This window comes from Danaus plexippus (assembly GCF_018135715.1).
Source record: "Danaus plexippus chromosome 29 unlocalized genomic scaffold, MEX_DaPlex mxdp_37, whole genome shotgun sequence".
In the NCBI taxonomy this organism is placed as follows: domain Eukaryota; kingdom Metazoa; phylum Arthropoda; class Insecta; order Lepidoptera; family Nymphalidae; genus Danaus; species Danaus plexippus.
In genome coordinates, this window is record NW_026869858.1 from 565,017 (window position 1) to 583,132 (window position 18,116).

General features: G+C 34.6%; 4 protein-coding genes and 1 non-coding gene across 5 annotated transcripts; 2 read left to right on the forward strand and 3 right to left on the reverse strand.

Annotated features, from left to right (window-relative positions):
• Positions 1-280: 280 nt before the first annotated feature.
• On the forward strand, positions 281-7,541 carry LOC116776791 (uncharacterized). Its single transcript, XM_061529158.1, has 7 exons — positions 281-530; positions 854-1,007; positions 1,262-1,351; positions 1,781-3,247; positions 3,326-3,499; positions 4,657-4,794; positions 4,948-7,541. Exons 1-7 carry the CDS (start codon positions 390-392, stop codon positions 6,090-6,092), a joined length of 3,309 nt encoding a protein of 1,102 aa, XP_061385142.1. The 5' UTR covers positions 281-389; the 3' UTR covers positions 6,093-7,541.
• LOC116777049 (zinc finger protein 266-like) lies at positions 6,506-7,694 on the reverse strand. Its single transcript, XM_061529159.1, has 2 exons — positions 7,560-7,694; positions 6,506-6,907 (listed from the first exon to the last, which is right to left on the reverse strand). The coding sequence occupies exons 1-2, from the start codon at positions 7,692-7,694 to the stop codon at positions 6,506-6,508; spliced, it is 537 nt and encodes a 178-aa protein (XP_061385143.1).
• Positions 7,695-8,731: 1,037 nt separating this feature from the next.
• LOC116776790 (zinc finger protein 431-like) lies at positions 8,732-12,350 on the reverse strand. Its single transcript, XM_061529131.1, has 5 exons — positions 12,088-12,350; positions 11,594-11,705; positions 11,107-11,250; positions 10,062-10,274; positions 8,732-9,817 (listed from the first exon to the last, which is right to left on the reverse strand). The coding sequence occupies exons 1-5, from the start codon at positions 12,253-12,255 to the stop codon at positions 8,820-8,822; spliced, it is 1,635 nt and encodes a 544-aa protein (XP_061385115.1). The 5' UTR covers positions 12,256-12,350; the 3' UTR covers positions 8,732-8,819.
• Positions 12,351-12,563: 213 nt separating this feature from the next.
• LOC116777040 (zinc finger protein 37-like) lies at positions 12,564-17,574 on the forward strand. The gene is made up of 5 exons (XM_032670394.2): positions 12,564-12,864; positions 13,206-13,347; positions 13,794-13,910; positions 14,408-14,641; positions 15,502-17,574. The coding sequence occupies exons 1-5, from the start codon at positions 12,709-12,711 to the stop codon at positions 16,608-16,610; spliced, it is 1,758 nt and encodes a 585-aa protein (XP_032526285.1). The 5' UTR covers positions 12,564-12,708; the 3' UTR covers positions 16,611-17,574.
• Positions 17,575-17,805: 231 nt separating this feature from the next.
• On the reverse strand, positions 17,806-17,897 carry Trnay-gua (transfer RNA tyrosine (anticodon GUA)). Its single transcript is given in 2 exon segments — positions 17,806-17,841; positions 17,861-17,897. It is a non-coding gene; the product is annotated as a tRNA-Tyr (tRNA).
• Between the last annotated feature and the right edge of the window lie 219 nt (positions 17,898-18,116).

The window sequence follows — 18,116 nt, forward strand, 5'->3', positions numbered from 1 at the left end:
AGAAATAGGACAAATTAGAAGAGTTATAAAAAATGGAATTCCAAATATAATAAAAAAAAAATACTAATATGAGAAGGATACGTATCTGTACCCTCAAGAATATACGTAACGTTTCAATTGTTTTAACAATTCAGCTATCGTGCCAATCGTATTGGGTGGTTGGTGTCAATTTTTAAACTTTGATTGAATTTATCGATACCAAAAAACTTTGTAATCGATTCATCGATTTATCAGAATATCTGTCAAATTTATTAAAATAAAAATACTAAGGAGTTTTTGCAACTAGCAACACTCACCATTTTGGTCGAAAGTCAAAACTCAAAACATTAAATTGATACGGCTTAATGAAAATAATATTATTATATTTTTGTGTGAAAGATAAATAAAATATGGAGTTTAATACAGATACTTACGGTAAATGCAGATTTTGTAACACAACAGGACATCACAGAGATATTACGAAAGTTTACAATATCGGAGGTGTACGCGAAGTGTATTTCGATATTATATTGGATTGTTTTAATTTATGCGTTAGTATTTAGATTCATAACATAGAAAAAAATTATTAACATGAGAAATCTATTAGTAGTTACTATAAAGAGGTAAAACAGAAGAATATAACATGGAAAATGTCTTATTAATAGAATAATATTTACGAAAGAAACAGGCAATTCTAAACTCATTTTAAATCTTTGTGTTTTATACTATACATGTTTGAATAGAGTAAACAATTGTGCTATTTCCATCAACAATTAAAGGGGTGAACTTCCTTGTAACTTTCAACTGAAATATTTCAAAGCACAGTGTTATATGAGGGACTATATAATAATAGTTATTAAACTATTGCTTCCAGATAGAAATAAACACCGGAAAGAGTCTACTGATATGTTGTCAATGTATCCAACAGTTACGAGATGCAAACAGCTTCAGAACTCTGGTGATGAACGCCGAGATTCATCTGCATGATGGCCTCGGAAATGAGAACACGGTTTTCATCAACAGTATGTGTTAATATCGGTTTTTTATTTATTTATGAAAATAATTAATAACAAATGAAATCATTTCTATTCTATAAAGTAATGTACTGTGTCTTATGAGCCGTATAACTCGGTACTGGGAAATACTTGGGCTTGGCTCGACTTTGTAATAAAGATTTTTCATAATACTATCTTATATATATTTCTTTGCTTTTTCTCACACATAATAAGCGCTACAATAATTTGTATTTCTTAAGGTAAATAATATTACAACTCTTTTATAGCTGGTAAAAACCCTTTGGATACCGAAGTAAAGTTGGAAAATGTGAAGGAAGACAATGAGAATCTTGAAGTAAATGACCATGACAATGGAGGTATTGTAAGATAATATTAACTATATACAGTAATCCCCCCTATAACACGGTACTCTTATAACGCGTTTTCATATAACGCGATTTCATGTCCCTCGTATAACACGTGTTTCCCCCGTATAACACGGGGATTCCCCACGTGACTTTCCTCATTTAACTCGGGGATTCCCCACGTGTTTTCCCTCATACAACTCGGGAATTCCCCACGTTATATTTCTGTACTGTGCCATTTATAATGATTTGTGCAGCTCACAATCAATTTCGCGTACGTTTGCACATTGTGTCAATTGTGTTCTTATAGAATTAATTTAAATTATTTTACTAAATTTGTGTTCCTAGTTTTTGAATTGTAAGAACATTGAACATTAAACTAAAAGGTGTAGAAATGTTATTTGTATGATTTTTATTTTAAATAAAATATTTATTTCTCAGCCATGACAAGTGAAAAGGAAACAAAACCTAAGTTAAAAAGGAAATTTATTTCTCTACAACAAAAAATTGATATTTTGGATCAGCTAAGTAATGGCAAGAAATTAACAGCAATAGCAAAGGATCTGGAGCTAAACGAGTCGTCAATACGAACAGTTAAACAAAATGAAAGTAAAATTAGGAGTGCTGTGATGTCTAGATCGTTGCAGACCTTAAGTAAGTCGTCACGTGTGAAAGATTCGCTAATACCAAAAACAGAAAAATGTTTGATGATTTGGATAGAAGATTGCAATCGAAATAATATTCCTATAAATAGTTCTTTAATAAAAGCAAAAGCCCAAAAAATTTTTACTCATTTAAAAGAATTGGAAACTGTTTCTTCCGACGAGCCGAAATCAAAATTTGTCAGTAGTAATGGCTGGTTTGAAAGGTTTCGAAAAAGGTTTTCCTTGCATAATATTCAGACTCAAGGAGAGCGCGCTTCAGCCGATTATGAAAGTGCTCGGAAATTTAAAGAAGAACTTCCGGAGATAATTGATGAAGGCGGATATACAGCTGACCAAGTGTATAATGCCGACGAAACTGGCTTATATTGGAAGAGAATGCCTAAGCGAACATATTTATCGAAAAACGAGAGATCTGCTGGTGGGTTTAAGGCCTCTAAGGAGAGAATAACCTTGCTTGTTTGTAGTAATGCATCTGGCGACCATATAACAAAGCCAATGTTGATCAATCGTTTCTTAAGTCCACGGGCAATGGAAGGCATTGACAAGACTACACTTCCCGTTCACTGGAGAGCAAACGAAAATGCATGGGTCACAGCTGCTATATTTCACGACTGGTTTTACAACTGCTTTGTACCAGAGGTCGAAAATTACTCGAAAACTAAAAATGTCAGTTTCAAGGCTTTACTCCTGATAGACGATGCTCCGCAACATCCAGTAGATCTAGTTCATCCGAACGTAAAAGTACTTTTTTTACCGCCCAATACAACATCCATACTACAACCCCTTGACCAGGGTATTATGAAAACAATTAAATCTCATTATATACGTAGAACACTTGAACTTATATCGGAAAAATTTGAATGCAAACCAGATATGAAACTAGCTGAGATGTGGAAAGATTTCTCAATTTTAAAATGTGTAGAATTAATATTTCTATCTGTTCGAGAGTTAAAGTCTTCGACATTAAACGCCTGTTGGAAAAATGTTTGGCCTGAAGTCGTTTTGCAAGAAAACTTGTTAGATTCTACAAGTATAAATATCGAACCTATAGTAAATATTGCTAGATCAGTGGGCGGAGAAGGATTCGACGACATGAACGAACGAGATATTTATGAATTAATAAACGACGCTGCAGATCTAGATGAGGAAGAGCTTGGACAGTTAGCTGATACATCTGACGCGAATATGACAAATAGTGCTGAAGAGAGCTCGATGCAGATTGTGGACGAAGGAGACGAACAATGATGTACAGGAAACCTGGATAAAATAGTGAACCTAGGAAAGCAATTGGAGATACTTGTTACGAATTGTGGTTCTTCAGGGGAACGATGTACTGAATTTAAAGTAAATCCTCAATACTGTCTTGCACCATATGTAAGAATGCAGAAAAAACATAAAATAGAAAACGAAGAATCGTTAGATAGTGAAATTTTAATTAATACAGACGAACAAGAAAATATGCTCTTAAGTAAAGAATATAATAAAAATTCGAAAGGTGAGACCTTCGAACGTTCCGTTAAAAAAAGATGTCGGTGGAACGTTACTTCAGACAGCTCCGACAGCGGATAAATATGTAATAAAACTGTTTTTGGAACTATTTGGTTTATTTGAAAATGTTCTTGGTTTGATTTTAATAAAACGCATATATTTCGTTCATAACATAGTTTTTCCTTAATATTCGATTTAAACCCTCTTTAACAAGAAAAGTTAAACGTGAATCATTTGTATATAACGCGTTATACGAGGTCATACGAGCGCGTTTTACGAGAATTTTCGTACAACGCGTTTTCCTATAACGCGGAACAAATATACCGTGTAGTAGGGGGGATTACTGTATATCTATATATATATATATATATTGCCATTGGCAAAATATTCTACTATTCTAGTGTGAATGATCCTCATCATATCATGTTAGGACATCATTCCACAATTCCAGTGTGAATAAAGCCTTAGCATATTTAAAAAATAGTTAAGTAAATGGATAAATAATTTTATCAACTAAAAGAAGTCGCATATTTTTTATGCCATGGCTTCATTCGCGTCATGGAGTCATATATTTTGCTAATATCAACGTTTTTATTTGTCGGACGAATTATCTTGTATCTGTGTGGAGAAAACACGAAGGGTTTTTTGGAATGGGAACGCTATAGTTAACAAAAACTATGTATTTGAATTAAAATTTATTTAAAAATAAAAATCATAGCAGTTATATGACGGATATACAATAAATAAAATCATACGGTACTTCCGGTCTGTACTTATTATTATTATTACATATTGTTAGTTAAATTTTATATCATAAAATATCTTTCTTATCTTGCCTATGTATCCTAGAAAGATTGTGTGGGTAGTCAGGACTTCACCCGATCCACGCTAGAGACCGAGTACAATAGTTGTCACAAAATATATGCCCCTATAAATCTTTGTATAAATATGTTTGTTTCGAAGCTTCAAGATTGATCTAGTTATTTTGAGAAACAAAATTTCTGAACTATCTATGATTAATTTGATGAAAATGCTAAGGTTTTGAAATAGATTTGTAAAAAAATAATTAAGTCCACATGTAAATTGTAAGTCGTACTAACAGAAAAAAGGTTTAATGTAACTAGTAAGTAGGCTTAAATAAAGATCTTTTTTTTCGTGTATCAGAGGGAATATGCCATGAAGATTATGTATCTGGCGAACTGGAGCTGCTGTCCCGGCATAACGACCTTAAACCTTTGCCATCTAGGGAGAGCCTTAAATATATATGCAAAAAATATTATAAGGAATTGGAGCTTTTGAAAGGTATTTTTAGGGTAGTTTTAATTTTTTATAACACACATTGAAACATTCACACTCACATGCACATATTTTGGTTGGCGTGAACTACGAGTTACATGTTTTTGTTTTAAAAATCCATCTTATAGTAGTTTTATTTTCGTTTTCAACGGTTTCCAGGACAGATAATAACAGCTAAATCGATAAAAATCGATAACACAGATAGTGTTTCAAACAGAATCGACCCCAAATCATTCGTGACAGAGAAGCTGGCTCATATAAACAACGTGACGACCATACTAGAGAATTGCAATCTAACGGCATTTAAGACTAAACGGAGATATGGGTATATTTGTTTCTACTGCAGCCGAAAATTCGACAAGATAGAACTCCTCACTGATCACCAGGTGGAAGGTCATTGCAAGGTCAGGATCAAGTCAATCATCAGCAAGCACCCATCAGACAGTCTAGCTGTGTATGTCCACGTGGCGGACATGAAGTGCTCCATATGCGACAAAAAACTACCAAACATGAACGAACTGAAACATCACCTGATGGCAACACACAAGAAGAAGATATACACCGGATACGGCGACAGGATAATACCGTTTGAACTCGGCAAGAACAAATACGACTGCCAAATATGCGGCTCCAGTTACGAGACATTCGGTGCTGTAGAGAGGCACATGAATGTTCACTACCGGAACTACATCTGCGATCAGTGCGGCGTTGGTTTCGTAACGAAGAACAGACTGAGGGTGCACATAAGATCGGCCCACGTCACCGGCAGCTATCCGTGCGACGTGTGCGACAAAATATTCCAAGCTCAGCACAAATACAAGAACCACGTTGACGTCACCCATAGAATGGTCAAGAAGAACAAATGCCCGAAGTGCCCCGAGCGCTTCGCGGACTATTTCCACCGGCACAAGCACATGGTGGACGCGCACGGCGAAACGCCGTTGAGATACAAATGCAACGTATGCGAAGCGCTGTTCAAACGCCGCTACGCCCTCTCCTGCCACACGAAGAGACGGCACCTGGATATGAGGGACGTCAATTGCGATGTCTGCCCCTACAAGTGCTATACGATAACCGAACTTAAAGCCCACATGATAAAACACAACGGCCAAAGGACTTATGAGTGTAATGTGTGCAAAAAGTCCTATGCTAGGAAGAAAACTCTGAAGGAGCACATGAGGATACATAATAACGACAGGAGGTATGTCTGCGCCGTCTGCGGACAGGGATTCGTACAGAACTGCAGTTTGAAGGGACATATGAAGACCCATCATACGGAATATCTGAATAATCTGCCAAGATAGTCGAATCACTGAAAGTGAGAACACTGGATAGTCTGATCACTGGATGGTAGGAATGCTGGATAGTCTGATCACTGGATGGTAGGAATGCTGGATAGTCTGATCACTGGATGGTAGGAACGCTGGATAGTCTGATCACTGAATAGTATGATCACTGGATAGTCTGATACTGGATAGTCTGATACTGGATTTTAAAAGGGCGCGAGGTGGGTTTACAGTCAGTTTTGTGAAATGAGACACAAACGATATAACCATGTTACTAAAGTGAAAATATGTTATCTGTTAAATTTAAACAGCTGTGTTACGACTTTTCGGAATCTCGACAGTCCAAAACTTGATGATTAATGAAAAAAAAATAATCTAATAAAAATACTTTGATAAAATAACATCTTTTATTTATTACAACCGCATCCGTATCATAACCCTCCATGCTTGGCTCGCATGTGACCCCTCCAGCTACATTTCTGGACGAACCTTTGTCCGCATACTTCGCATTCGAATCTACGATCGTCCGCATGTGTCCGCATATGCTCGCGGAGCGTATTCATCCTTCCATACGACTTGAAGCACACGCCACAAGTGAACAACCTCTCGCCCGTGTGTTTGAGCGTGTGCTTCTGCAAATCGCCGCGTTTAAAAAACGCCGAACCGCACTCGCCGCGTTTAAACGGACGCGACATAAGATGGAATCTGAACGTGGCGTTGTAACGAACGCTGGCTGTCACAGTTCTATTACAGGCGTTGCATTCATATAAAGTTTTGGGTGCATCGTGCATCAAAACTTCATGTTCGTTCTTTTTAACTAGATCCGTGAACCTCTGCCCGCAAAATATATTCTATAGTTCATGATGTCAGGTAAAGTAAGGTGCTAAATAAGTGTTATTAATGTTTACCGTTATTGAAATAATCATTCAAACTCTGTTCCGACATCTGCAACCTGTTTTTGAACCGAACGGACTGTCTCAGACTTATTATACATGAAGCACAGATGTACTCCAGTTTATCTGTATCTGATCGTGGATCCCACTGAAATTTAAATACAAATTCTCATTATATTATATTAATCGTAAATTTGTATACAATAAATTAATTTAAGTAACTGTCCTAAAAATATAGTCGTATTATTAAGTGAAGCGAGTGGAACGCTATACTGGCGACTACAGTTCATTCATCCGCGGAGATGATCTCGGCAACCGAACGTACGATCGAAACGAGGTTATTAGTTCGATGGACCAGTTATCTAGAAAGATTTTTATCAGAAAAATATTAGATCGCACCGCCATTTCAATTTCAGTGCCGGATAGCGGAAGCCATGTCCAAAAAATGTTACGGCACGGTAACGCCGAGGTCGTTACACTCGACTCGGCTCCAAACTAAAAAATGCGAAGGTGCATCTCCTAGTTTGTGAATGTCAATAAAAGTGCTAACAATAAAATCTATTATTACGATACATTTACTGTGTATACTTACAGCCACCACAAAACAATACCTTATCATAAACCCGTATATTTCCTTCTGACCCTCGTTGTAATGCTCCTTCCACATGTCCTTTAAATTCCGCTCCTCCAGGCAGCATTTACATCGCTTGTTATTGCTTAGATCCATTTTAAATTAGTAAATAAAATGTATGTCTAATGTTTTATTTACAATAGCGTAAACTGTGTGTCTTAGTATGACATTGACAGTTACAGTTGTCAATAGAAAAGTATAGAATGAATAAGTTCCAGACTAAAATTCCTACATATATACCTCAATGGGCGGACCTCTAATAATATTCTTAAGTAAATACTTTAAACTGTTAATATAGATTAAACCTCTAGATTTCAATAATTATAAAGTTTACGGAAAGAGCTTTTATTGGCAACTATAGACAAAACTAACTAATCAGTATCCCACAAATATTTTGATATATATTTGATATGTATATACGTATTAATTTTCCTTATTTTATGTTTGTAATCTAATAATATTTAAGTTATAACTAATGTAACATTATCGTTCATTTAATATAAATATAAATTGCCATATAAAATTATTCAATATCAACATTCTTTTTAAAATGATATCTTCGTCTATACAGAAGATTTAGAAAATTAACTGGCATATTTAACTGAATATCTTAGGTAAACCATTCAGAAGTCTTTTAAAATCATTTCCGAACGTTTCCTGCTAAGAATCTTATTCATCATCATCATCATCTGCTATCAGCCCACTGCTGGACAAATACCTCACCAGTATGAAGTAACACACAACTGATTCAACCTTCTGTTATTCTTACTTTTCCTGCGACCCTTACTAGAAGATGTTTGTCGTGCCCTAGCATACGACCAGGAGCACTTTTTGTTCATGAGGTTTGGGACCTAGAATATTCAGGGGATTCTTTGCTCGATATGCTTTGCCTATAATTAGTACTGCAATATCAGACCTGTATTATATAATATTGCAATGGCATTTTTTGTCATATTCATGGTGGTTGGAGCAAAACTTGACATTTCTTACTAACAAAGGAATTCTTTATTGAGTCTGTAACTATCTGTTGATCAAAAGAATGCGGAGAGTGCAGATGTTTATTTGAAGAGCATGAAATTCTGATATTTTATACCTCACAAAGACTCGCTGACAAACCGAAAATTAAATAAAAATTTCAAATTTCATATTATATTATATACAAATATTTATTTACAATAACCGAACCAAACGCAATTAATATAGCCCCTGTATAGTTTTTATTCAATCTTCAGCGCTGAACTCTTCATGAGCTAGACAGTGCTTCTTCAAGGTGAGCATTCTCTTGAAGCTCTTGCCGCAGAGCCCACAAAGGAACTTCTCATCCGTATGTCTTATCATGTGGTTTCTCAGCTCGTATTTCATTAAGAAGGATTTATCACAATGCTTGCATTGGTGCTTCTTATCAGTCCCGTGCCGTCTCCTCATGTGCGCCAGGAAGTATGTCTTCCAGGTGTAGCAGTTGCCGCACAACTCGCACGTGTACACCTTAACCTTGTCTTTATGCTGTTCGGTCACGTGCAAGTGCCTCTGGAACAGGCCGACAAACTTCTCGCTGCAATACAGACACTTCACCATGCTCTTCTGGTCGTGGACCAGGTTTTTATGCTTCGTCCTATACTTTTCCAGCGTGAAAACTTTGTCGCACAACTCGCACGGATAGTTGCCTATCTTGTGCACCTTGAGGTGCTTATCGAAACGGCTCGCAGCCAAAAAGGTATCGCCACACTGGTGGCATATATAGTTGCTGTAGTGATGGTTCATGTGGCTGTCCACGTGGCCGTAGTTGTGGAAGCTCTCTTTGCACAGCACGCATCTCAGCTGTGAGGTCAGCGCGTACGGGATCACCCTGGTGTACGCCTGATCAAACTCTATATTATGCGCATTCGCGAAGTGTACGAACATCCTGTTCCAGTCGGGCAGCCTCACCCTGCATGCGGTACAATGCAGGCCCTCTATGTCCAGTTTGACGATTTCGTTCATCCACTGCGGCCTCATGAACTTCTCCACGCCCCGCAACCTCTCTTTGTCGTGCTCCAGTCTCGTGTGCAGCCGGAGACAGTCCCCGTCCTCGAATATCGGCCCATCCGTGGAACAGTACGCGCAGTAGTAGCGGGTAGTCTTCGTCTTGAACGGTATGGCGTTGGTGAATTTCAATATATTCTTGATTTCCTCTATCAGCTTGTAGTGTTTCTCGCTGGTAGAGTCCTTGCTGTCGTCTTCTGTGGATTTTGGAACAATTAAATACGAAATTAAAACGAAATTTTGCGCTTGTAAATAAATCTACTCTATGACCAAACTAAAAACAAGAATATCATATATTAACATAAAATATATAATTTTTATGATAACCTCAGCAATGATTAATGACAGATTTGTTTATTGTTTTGATGATAGAGAATTCTAGTTGCAGCTTCACCTAACCTAACTTCTAACCTAACACAGACAGCATTCAAATCTACCCACCGTCTCTATCTTTGTCATTGGCTTTGGCTGTCAACGTCTTCTTCGGCACGCCGTAAGTGATGGCTGCTATGGTGCAGGTCATTTCCCCGCTCCTAACAGCTTTAATAGCTTGCCTCATATCGTCAGCCGAGTATTGCTTGTATCGGGCTAGCCTTTCAGACTTCTTTTTCTTCTTCGGCCACTTCCTTTTAGGTTCGGGTGTTTGTACTCCGTCTAAAATAAAAATAAAAAATATTTTATTATTATTAAGAATAAATGTATTTATATGTACTTAGAAATTCAAGTAATCAATGTAAACGATCCTTAAGGCAGACCGAAAATTGTATTTTGCAAGTGGCACATACAAAAATTACTAATGAGATAAAAATTTCGGTAAACATATATTTTTATTAGTATAAATAATGTTTTTTATAATTTATAAACATGAATACACACAGTAAGTATACTATGCGTTACCCGCGACTTCTTCCGCAATATTTTATATATTAACAAAGATTATGAAGGTGTAGTTTTTGTAAGGAATATTTTAATTATAATTTAAATGTGATATATTCAGTATTAATGTAATGATGCGCTCAAAACCGAATACTCAATAGTATATATAAAATAAACTATTCAGTTTAGTATAGTTTAGTAGTTTAGTTTAGAAGCGATTATTTAATATATATATATATATATAATAATTATCATATTAAATAAATATATTTAAAATATATATATATATTTTTTATCGCTTCTAACTTAATGCACAAGTGAACATGTTAGATATAACAAAATAAAGAGCTAATGAGATCTAAGATTTTCGCGAGTTTTATTCATTTAAATGAAACTAATATTTATTTATTATTTAAAAAACTACATAATCCCGACGTTTCGGTTACTTTTCAGCAACCGTGATCACGGGCAGACGAGATTTGTTAAGATTTTTATTAAAAAAAAAAAAAATAAAGAGCTTTTTAATTTCTGCTAATATAAATCTAAAAAACTTATCCTACAGGGACAGTCGCAAGCACAGCTAGTATGTATGTATATCTAATCACCATACCCTCCTCATCAAGATACTCCACATCCTCAAAGCCATCCGGTACGCTGTCGTTGTAGCTGGCCTCTTCTATCCATTCCTCTTTCACCTGCGTCTCCATCTCCACGTCGATGGACGGAAATTGTTTCACATCTTTCATGTCTATCGCTGAAATATTATAGTAAATCCTATATTATTAATAATTACAATAGGACTCATATTATAATTAGCCGGCAATTACAATACGAGCTTTTGTTGATACATTTTTAACCCCTATTATGTATTTCCTGTGTGAATTTTTACTTGATTATGGGTCCCATTTCGCTATGATGTAATATAATTCTCAAGTTATGTATGCAGGAATGTGACGAAGGAAAGTTTTTGTACAAAATATATATATATATATATTTTATGTTGAAAACTCAATGACGACACACCCATTGAGGATTGTTCGCAGAATGTTGTATTACATGTGTGCGAGTTGTGGTAGTGTGTGTGAGCAATCAGTTACCTTCCTGTAACAGTTCATGTGTGGCCAGTATGTTTCTCTTGAAGGTGAGGGCCTCTCGCAGTCTTATTACGCACATCTCACAGATGAGATCACTTTGCTCGTGGGTCTCCCACTGAAAGTTGATTATATATATATAAATACAATATAAGTTAGAAATTTTTCATATTATATTTAAAAGATAATTCTACTCGGTACATATACTCCCCATAGAATAATTCTTAACGGGATAATTCTGAAAGAATTAAATATTAATTTGAAAAATATATAATAATTAATAATATATATATATAAATTAAGCTAGCGATGTCTTATATATTTTGCTAAAAACAAAGTAATTTTGACAAATATCTATGAATTTTTGAGTCCGCGTTTAATATATTTCATTGATTTCAAAAGTACCAAATCTTTAGCATAAAATATATTTTCAATAATTTACAGGAATGTCGATTAACACTAGGTGGATTTACAATCTTTTGTTTTCGTAAATATCTTACCGATATTGCGAAGCACTCTCCTATCATATCTCCGTAAACTTCTTGTTCGCCATCATTACTATACACATCCCACATGCTTTTTAGATTATTGTCGTCGAAACAGCACTTACATCGGCTCAAACTTTCTGGTATTATTATATATTGAGGAGAATCCTCTTCGACACTCATTTTTGAATATTTATAAACAAATTTGCCAAGTTTTTCGAAAAATGTAGGCTTGGAAACCAGCCTTTTGAAATTGACAAGGAATCAGAACGAAATGAGATTGAAAACCACAGACTACGTAAATATGGTCAAATTTAATTTCAATGGATTAATTTTTTATGTAGCAACGAGATTAATTCGTAAATTAAATAATTTCTCTACGTTAAAGTACTTAAAAAATGTATAATTTAGTTGAGTATAACCAAAAATCGTATGTCATATTATCGATATAATCTAAAATCGTTTACAAGATTTCGATATTCAAGTATTTGGAACTGTGCCACATCCCTACGATACAGATGCGAGATGCAGAATTAAGGGGCTGTCGGTCAAAAAACAATCAAAATCATGTTGTTATAGTTATAACAAATATAGTGTTATTGTGAATGAAGTGTTATTTATGTTTGTGAGAACAGAATGGCACTAATGAAAAACAACGGACCCATAATAGACCCAGCTTTATGCCGTTGCTGTAGAGCTATAAAAAAATGTAGAGTTCTCACAGTGGAGTACACCTGGATGGAGCAGAAAGAGGTTTACGCGGATATGATCATGGACTGTTTCGGTATACTCGTACGTAAAAAAAAATAGAACTATACTTATACACGTAGCTGGTTTTGCTCTGAATATTTATTTATATTACGACAATAATATAAATTATACAAATATGTTTATAATTTTCTTTACATCAAAAACTTTCATATGTACCACTGATTAGTATCATAGTTGATAGAATGGGTAAAATGTTTAAGCTTGTCACAATTCGTTTAATTTAAAGTATCGATGTAAAACACAAAAATCCAAAAAGTCATGATTGTATTTAAAATACTGTACGAAAACATATTTTATTAAATTTAATACCTGTAAAAGCTTGATACTTCAGCTGAACAAAAACCATCTCCATACTTTTCCAGCTGTCTCATGTAGATGAAGATGTAAAAGATAGTGGAGTTTGTGCTACGTGTGTGGTCAGACTGAGAGATGCTTGTGCCTTCAGACAACAGGTGCTGCAATGCGAGGAGTTGTTCCTTGGAGCCAAGCTAGGGGATAAGGATGGTGAGACACATTATAATGTGTATATATATATAATTTCTGATGTCGGTTTTTTCATTCGCAAATATGATCTGAATTTTAAAGCAACCTTTAAATATAAAGTAATAATATAAAGGTAAATATGTACAAATTTGAAAGCATTTGATTTTAACAGCGCCTGGGACCTGCAACTCAGGTGTAGCTCTAAGGGGCCCCTATCTAAAGTGTTAAACGCTCACTGCCACCGTCCAAGCTCCTCTCTCTTTGACCAAATTTGCAACATTATTAATTACATACATTTGGTATTCGATCATAATTAAGTTCAAATATGTTTAAAATCAATTAGATTTTGCTTGTTTAAAATTTATACTATAACCAAAACTGTATATATATATATTATTCTTGGAACATTTTCTTACATATTGTATTCAATTAATAAAAAACTTAAATCACCAAATAATATATTACAGAAACCAAAAAGACTTCCGAAATGGAACTCAAAACGGAACCAAAGGATGACTGCAGTGATCACAACTCGGTGAACGAGGATCCCAACGACAGCATGTCCTGTGATATTGAGGCTGAAGGTAAATTATTCCAGGGCATTGATCTCGATGCACAATTCTAGTGACATCGGATAAGCTATAGCGGCTATAGCCAGATTATATTATATTACAATTTTTTTAATATTTTGAACTATTGTCACGATATATGGAGGGAAGCTATTCCTGGATTTTGCGAATACATTTTATTAAGTCACTATGAACTTTTAAACAGCAACATTCATAGTGTTTTCATGTTTGAGTGTTATGATATATAATTTAGAAAAAAAACCATAGATACAAGCGGGATTTGTACCCGTGACCTAAAGAATATTGCTTTGCAGTCACTATAACTTAAGTGATAGCTTCCTAACGGATATGTACTGATATATAAACTAACAGTTACTTATTGTGATCCCTGTATGTATAAAACAAAGATATTTTTTTTTATCACATTCATTTTAACATAAAGAAAAACTATCTTAGAAATTAGTGCTTCATTTAAAAATTGTGAATTCTATTTTGTATTCCCATCGTTCCAGTGAAAGACGTGAAGCTTCCAAAGAAAGAGGAAGACGAGAAAGCAGAAGATGGAAACGATGTGAAAGAAGATTTGGAGGATGTTATGGACGATGAAGATTACAACGACTATATGGATTCCAGTTCGGACTCGGACAAACCAATCAAGAGGAAAGCTAAGGTCAAGAAGCTAAAGGCGAATAGTACGAAGAAGAAGAAGAATCTGAAGGCCAAAACAAAGTTGAAGCAGAAACCAGGTTGGTGCGATTTTTCTGTGTTGGTAATTTCTATATAAAACATTATGTTGTATATTTTCATGTTGGTAAAATAATACAATTTACATAGATACTGAACCAGTAGATGTATTGGTAGTTTCCTGTGTTGGTAACATTGTTTAATTTCCATATTATACATATCGTTTTGATGTTTTCATGTTGGTACTGTTATCTTATTTCTATATATATATATATATATATATATATAAGAAAATTGTGTTATTTACACTATTTATAACTTAAGAACTGCTGTACGGATATGGTTGAAAATTGGCGGGGAGATAGCTTAGACCCAGGAGACGGACATAGGATATTTAATTCTGTTCGATCGAAAGTTCAGCTAGAAGTTATTCATGAATTTTATTTAATTATTAAATATTTAATATAAAAAAAGTTAAAATAATAGTCTAAAAAATGTTGCCATATACAACACCTATACGTAAAAAAAAAATTTTTTTTTCGTCCACGTTTGTTTGATGGAATAGACATTGAGAAAAATACGTTTCCTTAGGACATATACTAAATTATATAATATTTACAGTGACTTTGATTTATAAACGCTGGAACGAGAAAGCATCTGTTCTAAAAACATTGTGTCATTGACCTTTGATATGCTGTGTATTCTTATTAAATCTATACGAGCTACTTTAAGTCTAAGCTACGTGTATAGTTCCATATTCCTGTAAGGACGAGTGTTTTAAACATACTCCGTCTCAATGAGCATGTTCTTAAGTAGGGAAGTATCTTCAAGAGAGACGAGCTGGTTTAAATGTGGTGTGGCTTGTAGTAAATGCTTTTGCTGTATTGATTATCCTCATTAATTACTATACTAATATTTCTAGGCTCCTCAACAGAAAAGAAACTCAAGAAACCGCCAGTTGAAAAGAGGAACACATACGACAGGGACCTGGATTGTATGTCAGAGGAAAATCTTTTGACAATCATACAATACTCATATGTATGTCCTTTCAAGAATAGAAGGAATAATTACTACTGTTTCTACTGCAAGGATTATTATCCAAAACCGGAAGATTTACGTGAACATACGATATCCCACGACACGAAACCTTTCCAATTGTTGATGGGCTATAAAAAAATGCCGAAAATCGACATAACGAGAATCGATTGTAAGCTCTGTCCGATGAAAATCGATGATTTGGACACATTCAAACGTCACATCGACGAGGTACATAACAAAAAGATATACTTCGAGGCCCCGGATAAGATGTTGCTGTACAAACTGACGTGGAACGATCTAGTGTGTGTTATGTGCAGTGATGTGTTTGAGGACTTTAATACGTTGAACACTCATATGGTGGAGCATTTCAGTAACTATACGTGTGACATATGCGGCGTGTGCTTCCTAGAGAAACCGCGTCTGGACGCTCATCTGAAGCGTCACAAAGACGACGAGCGTCACACGTGCGAGGTGTGCGGTAAAGTGTTCAAATCCAACCACTACAAGGACATGCACGTTGATATAGTGCATAAGAAGAAAGCTATCATACGTTGCCCGAGATGCGACGAGTGTTTCATGTCGTACGCGCTTAAAAACAAGCATTTAACGGAAGCTCACGGTCAAAAACGGACGTACCCGTGCAATTTGTGCGACAAGGTATACAACAGACAGAAGACATTGACCGAACACCAGAGACGTAATCATCAGAAAGTCTTGAAGCACCAGTGTGAGTATTGTGACCAGAGGTTCTACTTACCATCCCGTCTTAAAGAACATATAGCGACGCACACAGGCGAAAGGAACTTCAGATGCGAGTATTGCGATAAAAGCTATCCTCGGCTAAAGTCTCTACAGTATCACATCAGAACTCACACCAACGACAGGAGATACAGGTGCCATATATGCGGCCAGGCCTTCATACAGAACGCCAGCCTCAAGTCGCATATTAAGAGCCATCATCCGGAATGTGATATCGAGGGATGTTATTTCTGAATTTCCAGCAATAATATATATATAAGTAGGAAATGACTTACACATGCATTGTTTTAATTTATGTAACATAGTATAAATATCTTTGAGCTAATTCGGAGGAAATTTCTTTATTGATAAAGCAGCGACACTATTCAGAATTATACATAAGTATCAGCAAGTCCAATTTAAATGACAAAAACATTTCTTTTGTATGGAGAAAGTATTTTTTTTTTTTAATTTTATTAATTTATAATCCGTTCAAGACTGTCCTCCCAAGCCGTTATATCTGTAAGGAGGTTAATTATAATTCAGTATTAAATTTAATTTTAGGACAATTATGAGAGATTTCATCGATTTTGTGATGATTTTAAGAAGTGTCTGAATATATTAAAATTATGAAAATATTAATAGAGGAATTGAAGCAATCTGTTCGATGTACGGAAAGAATCTATACTCATTGTAAATAATGTAAATAACTAATAAGAAAACCTGTTGCAATGTTAATATACATTAATATTTGAGAAGTACTGGAATATGATTGAGATTTAATAAATAAATTACTCTAAAGATAATATTGTATCTGTGCCATCGTTGTGCTGGAGAGTAGAAAAAAATAATGTTTAAAAAAAAACTTTGGAATCGTTTGAAATATTTATGCTTCTGTATAGATAATAATGAGTTTGTAAATTATATATAATAATTATTTGTCATAATAATTATTAATGTACATAAAGAATATAATAATTTAATTTTCTATACAGTAAGTTTCTTGCGAATACTCAACACATCACAGATATATTTTGTTAAAATGTATGTCTTAGATATTAATTTGACACAAAAAAGTTTTTTACAGATTTACAAATGTATTATAAAGGTTTAAATTATTTTAATTCGTAAATAAAATGTGTTTATAGCATTGAAGTTTGATTTGGAACAGAAAACGCGGCAAACAAATAAAATGGCGTTCAGTCGATGTCAAAACTTATGATTTTTTTTATTTACTAAATACGTTTTTGTCAAAATTACGAAATAACTTATTTTTAAATAATATAATTAATCAATTTCTAAATTAGGCTTGAATTCGACAATTTTTGGTTTCTATTTTACGTGTCAATAATAATAAGTTGAAAAATATTTATAATAAAAAAAAATGTCAAGTGTATTGATATTTAGTGAGAAAATGTATTTATTTGTAAAATATATATATCAAAAAAACTCCTTCGAGCCGGATTTGAACCAGCGACCTATGGATATCAGCTTGGAAAACACTTCTACAGTCCACCGCTCTACCAACTGAGCTATCGAAGGGTTACGAGACTGTTACGAATACGGCAAGTGTTTAGTTAAAGTGAAAGTTATAACGATTAACTTGAGATTACGTAAACAATACTGGAATTTAACCTTAATAAAAGAATTGTATAATTGTATACTAAAATCAGATTTTCTTTTCAAAGAAGAAACTTTTGTACATTTGTTATACGGTAAAATTTGTTTACGTGAAATGAACTGAAGACCAGTTTTACAATA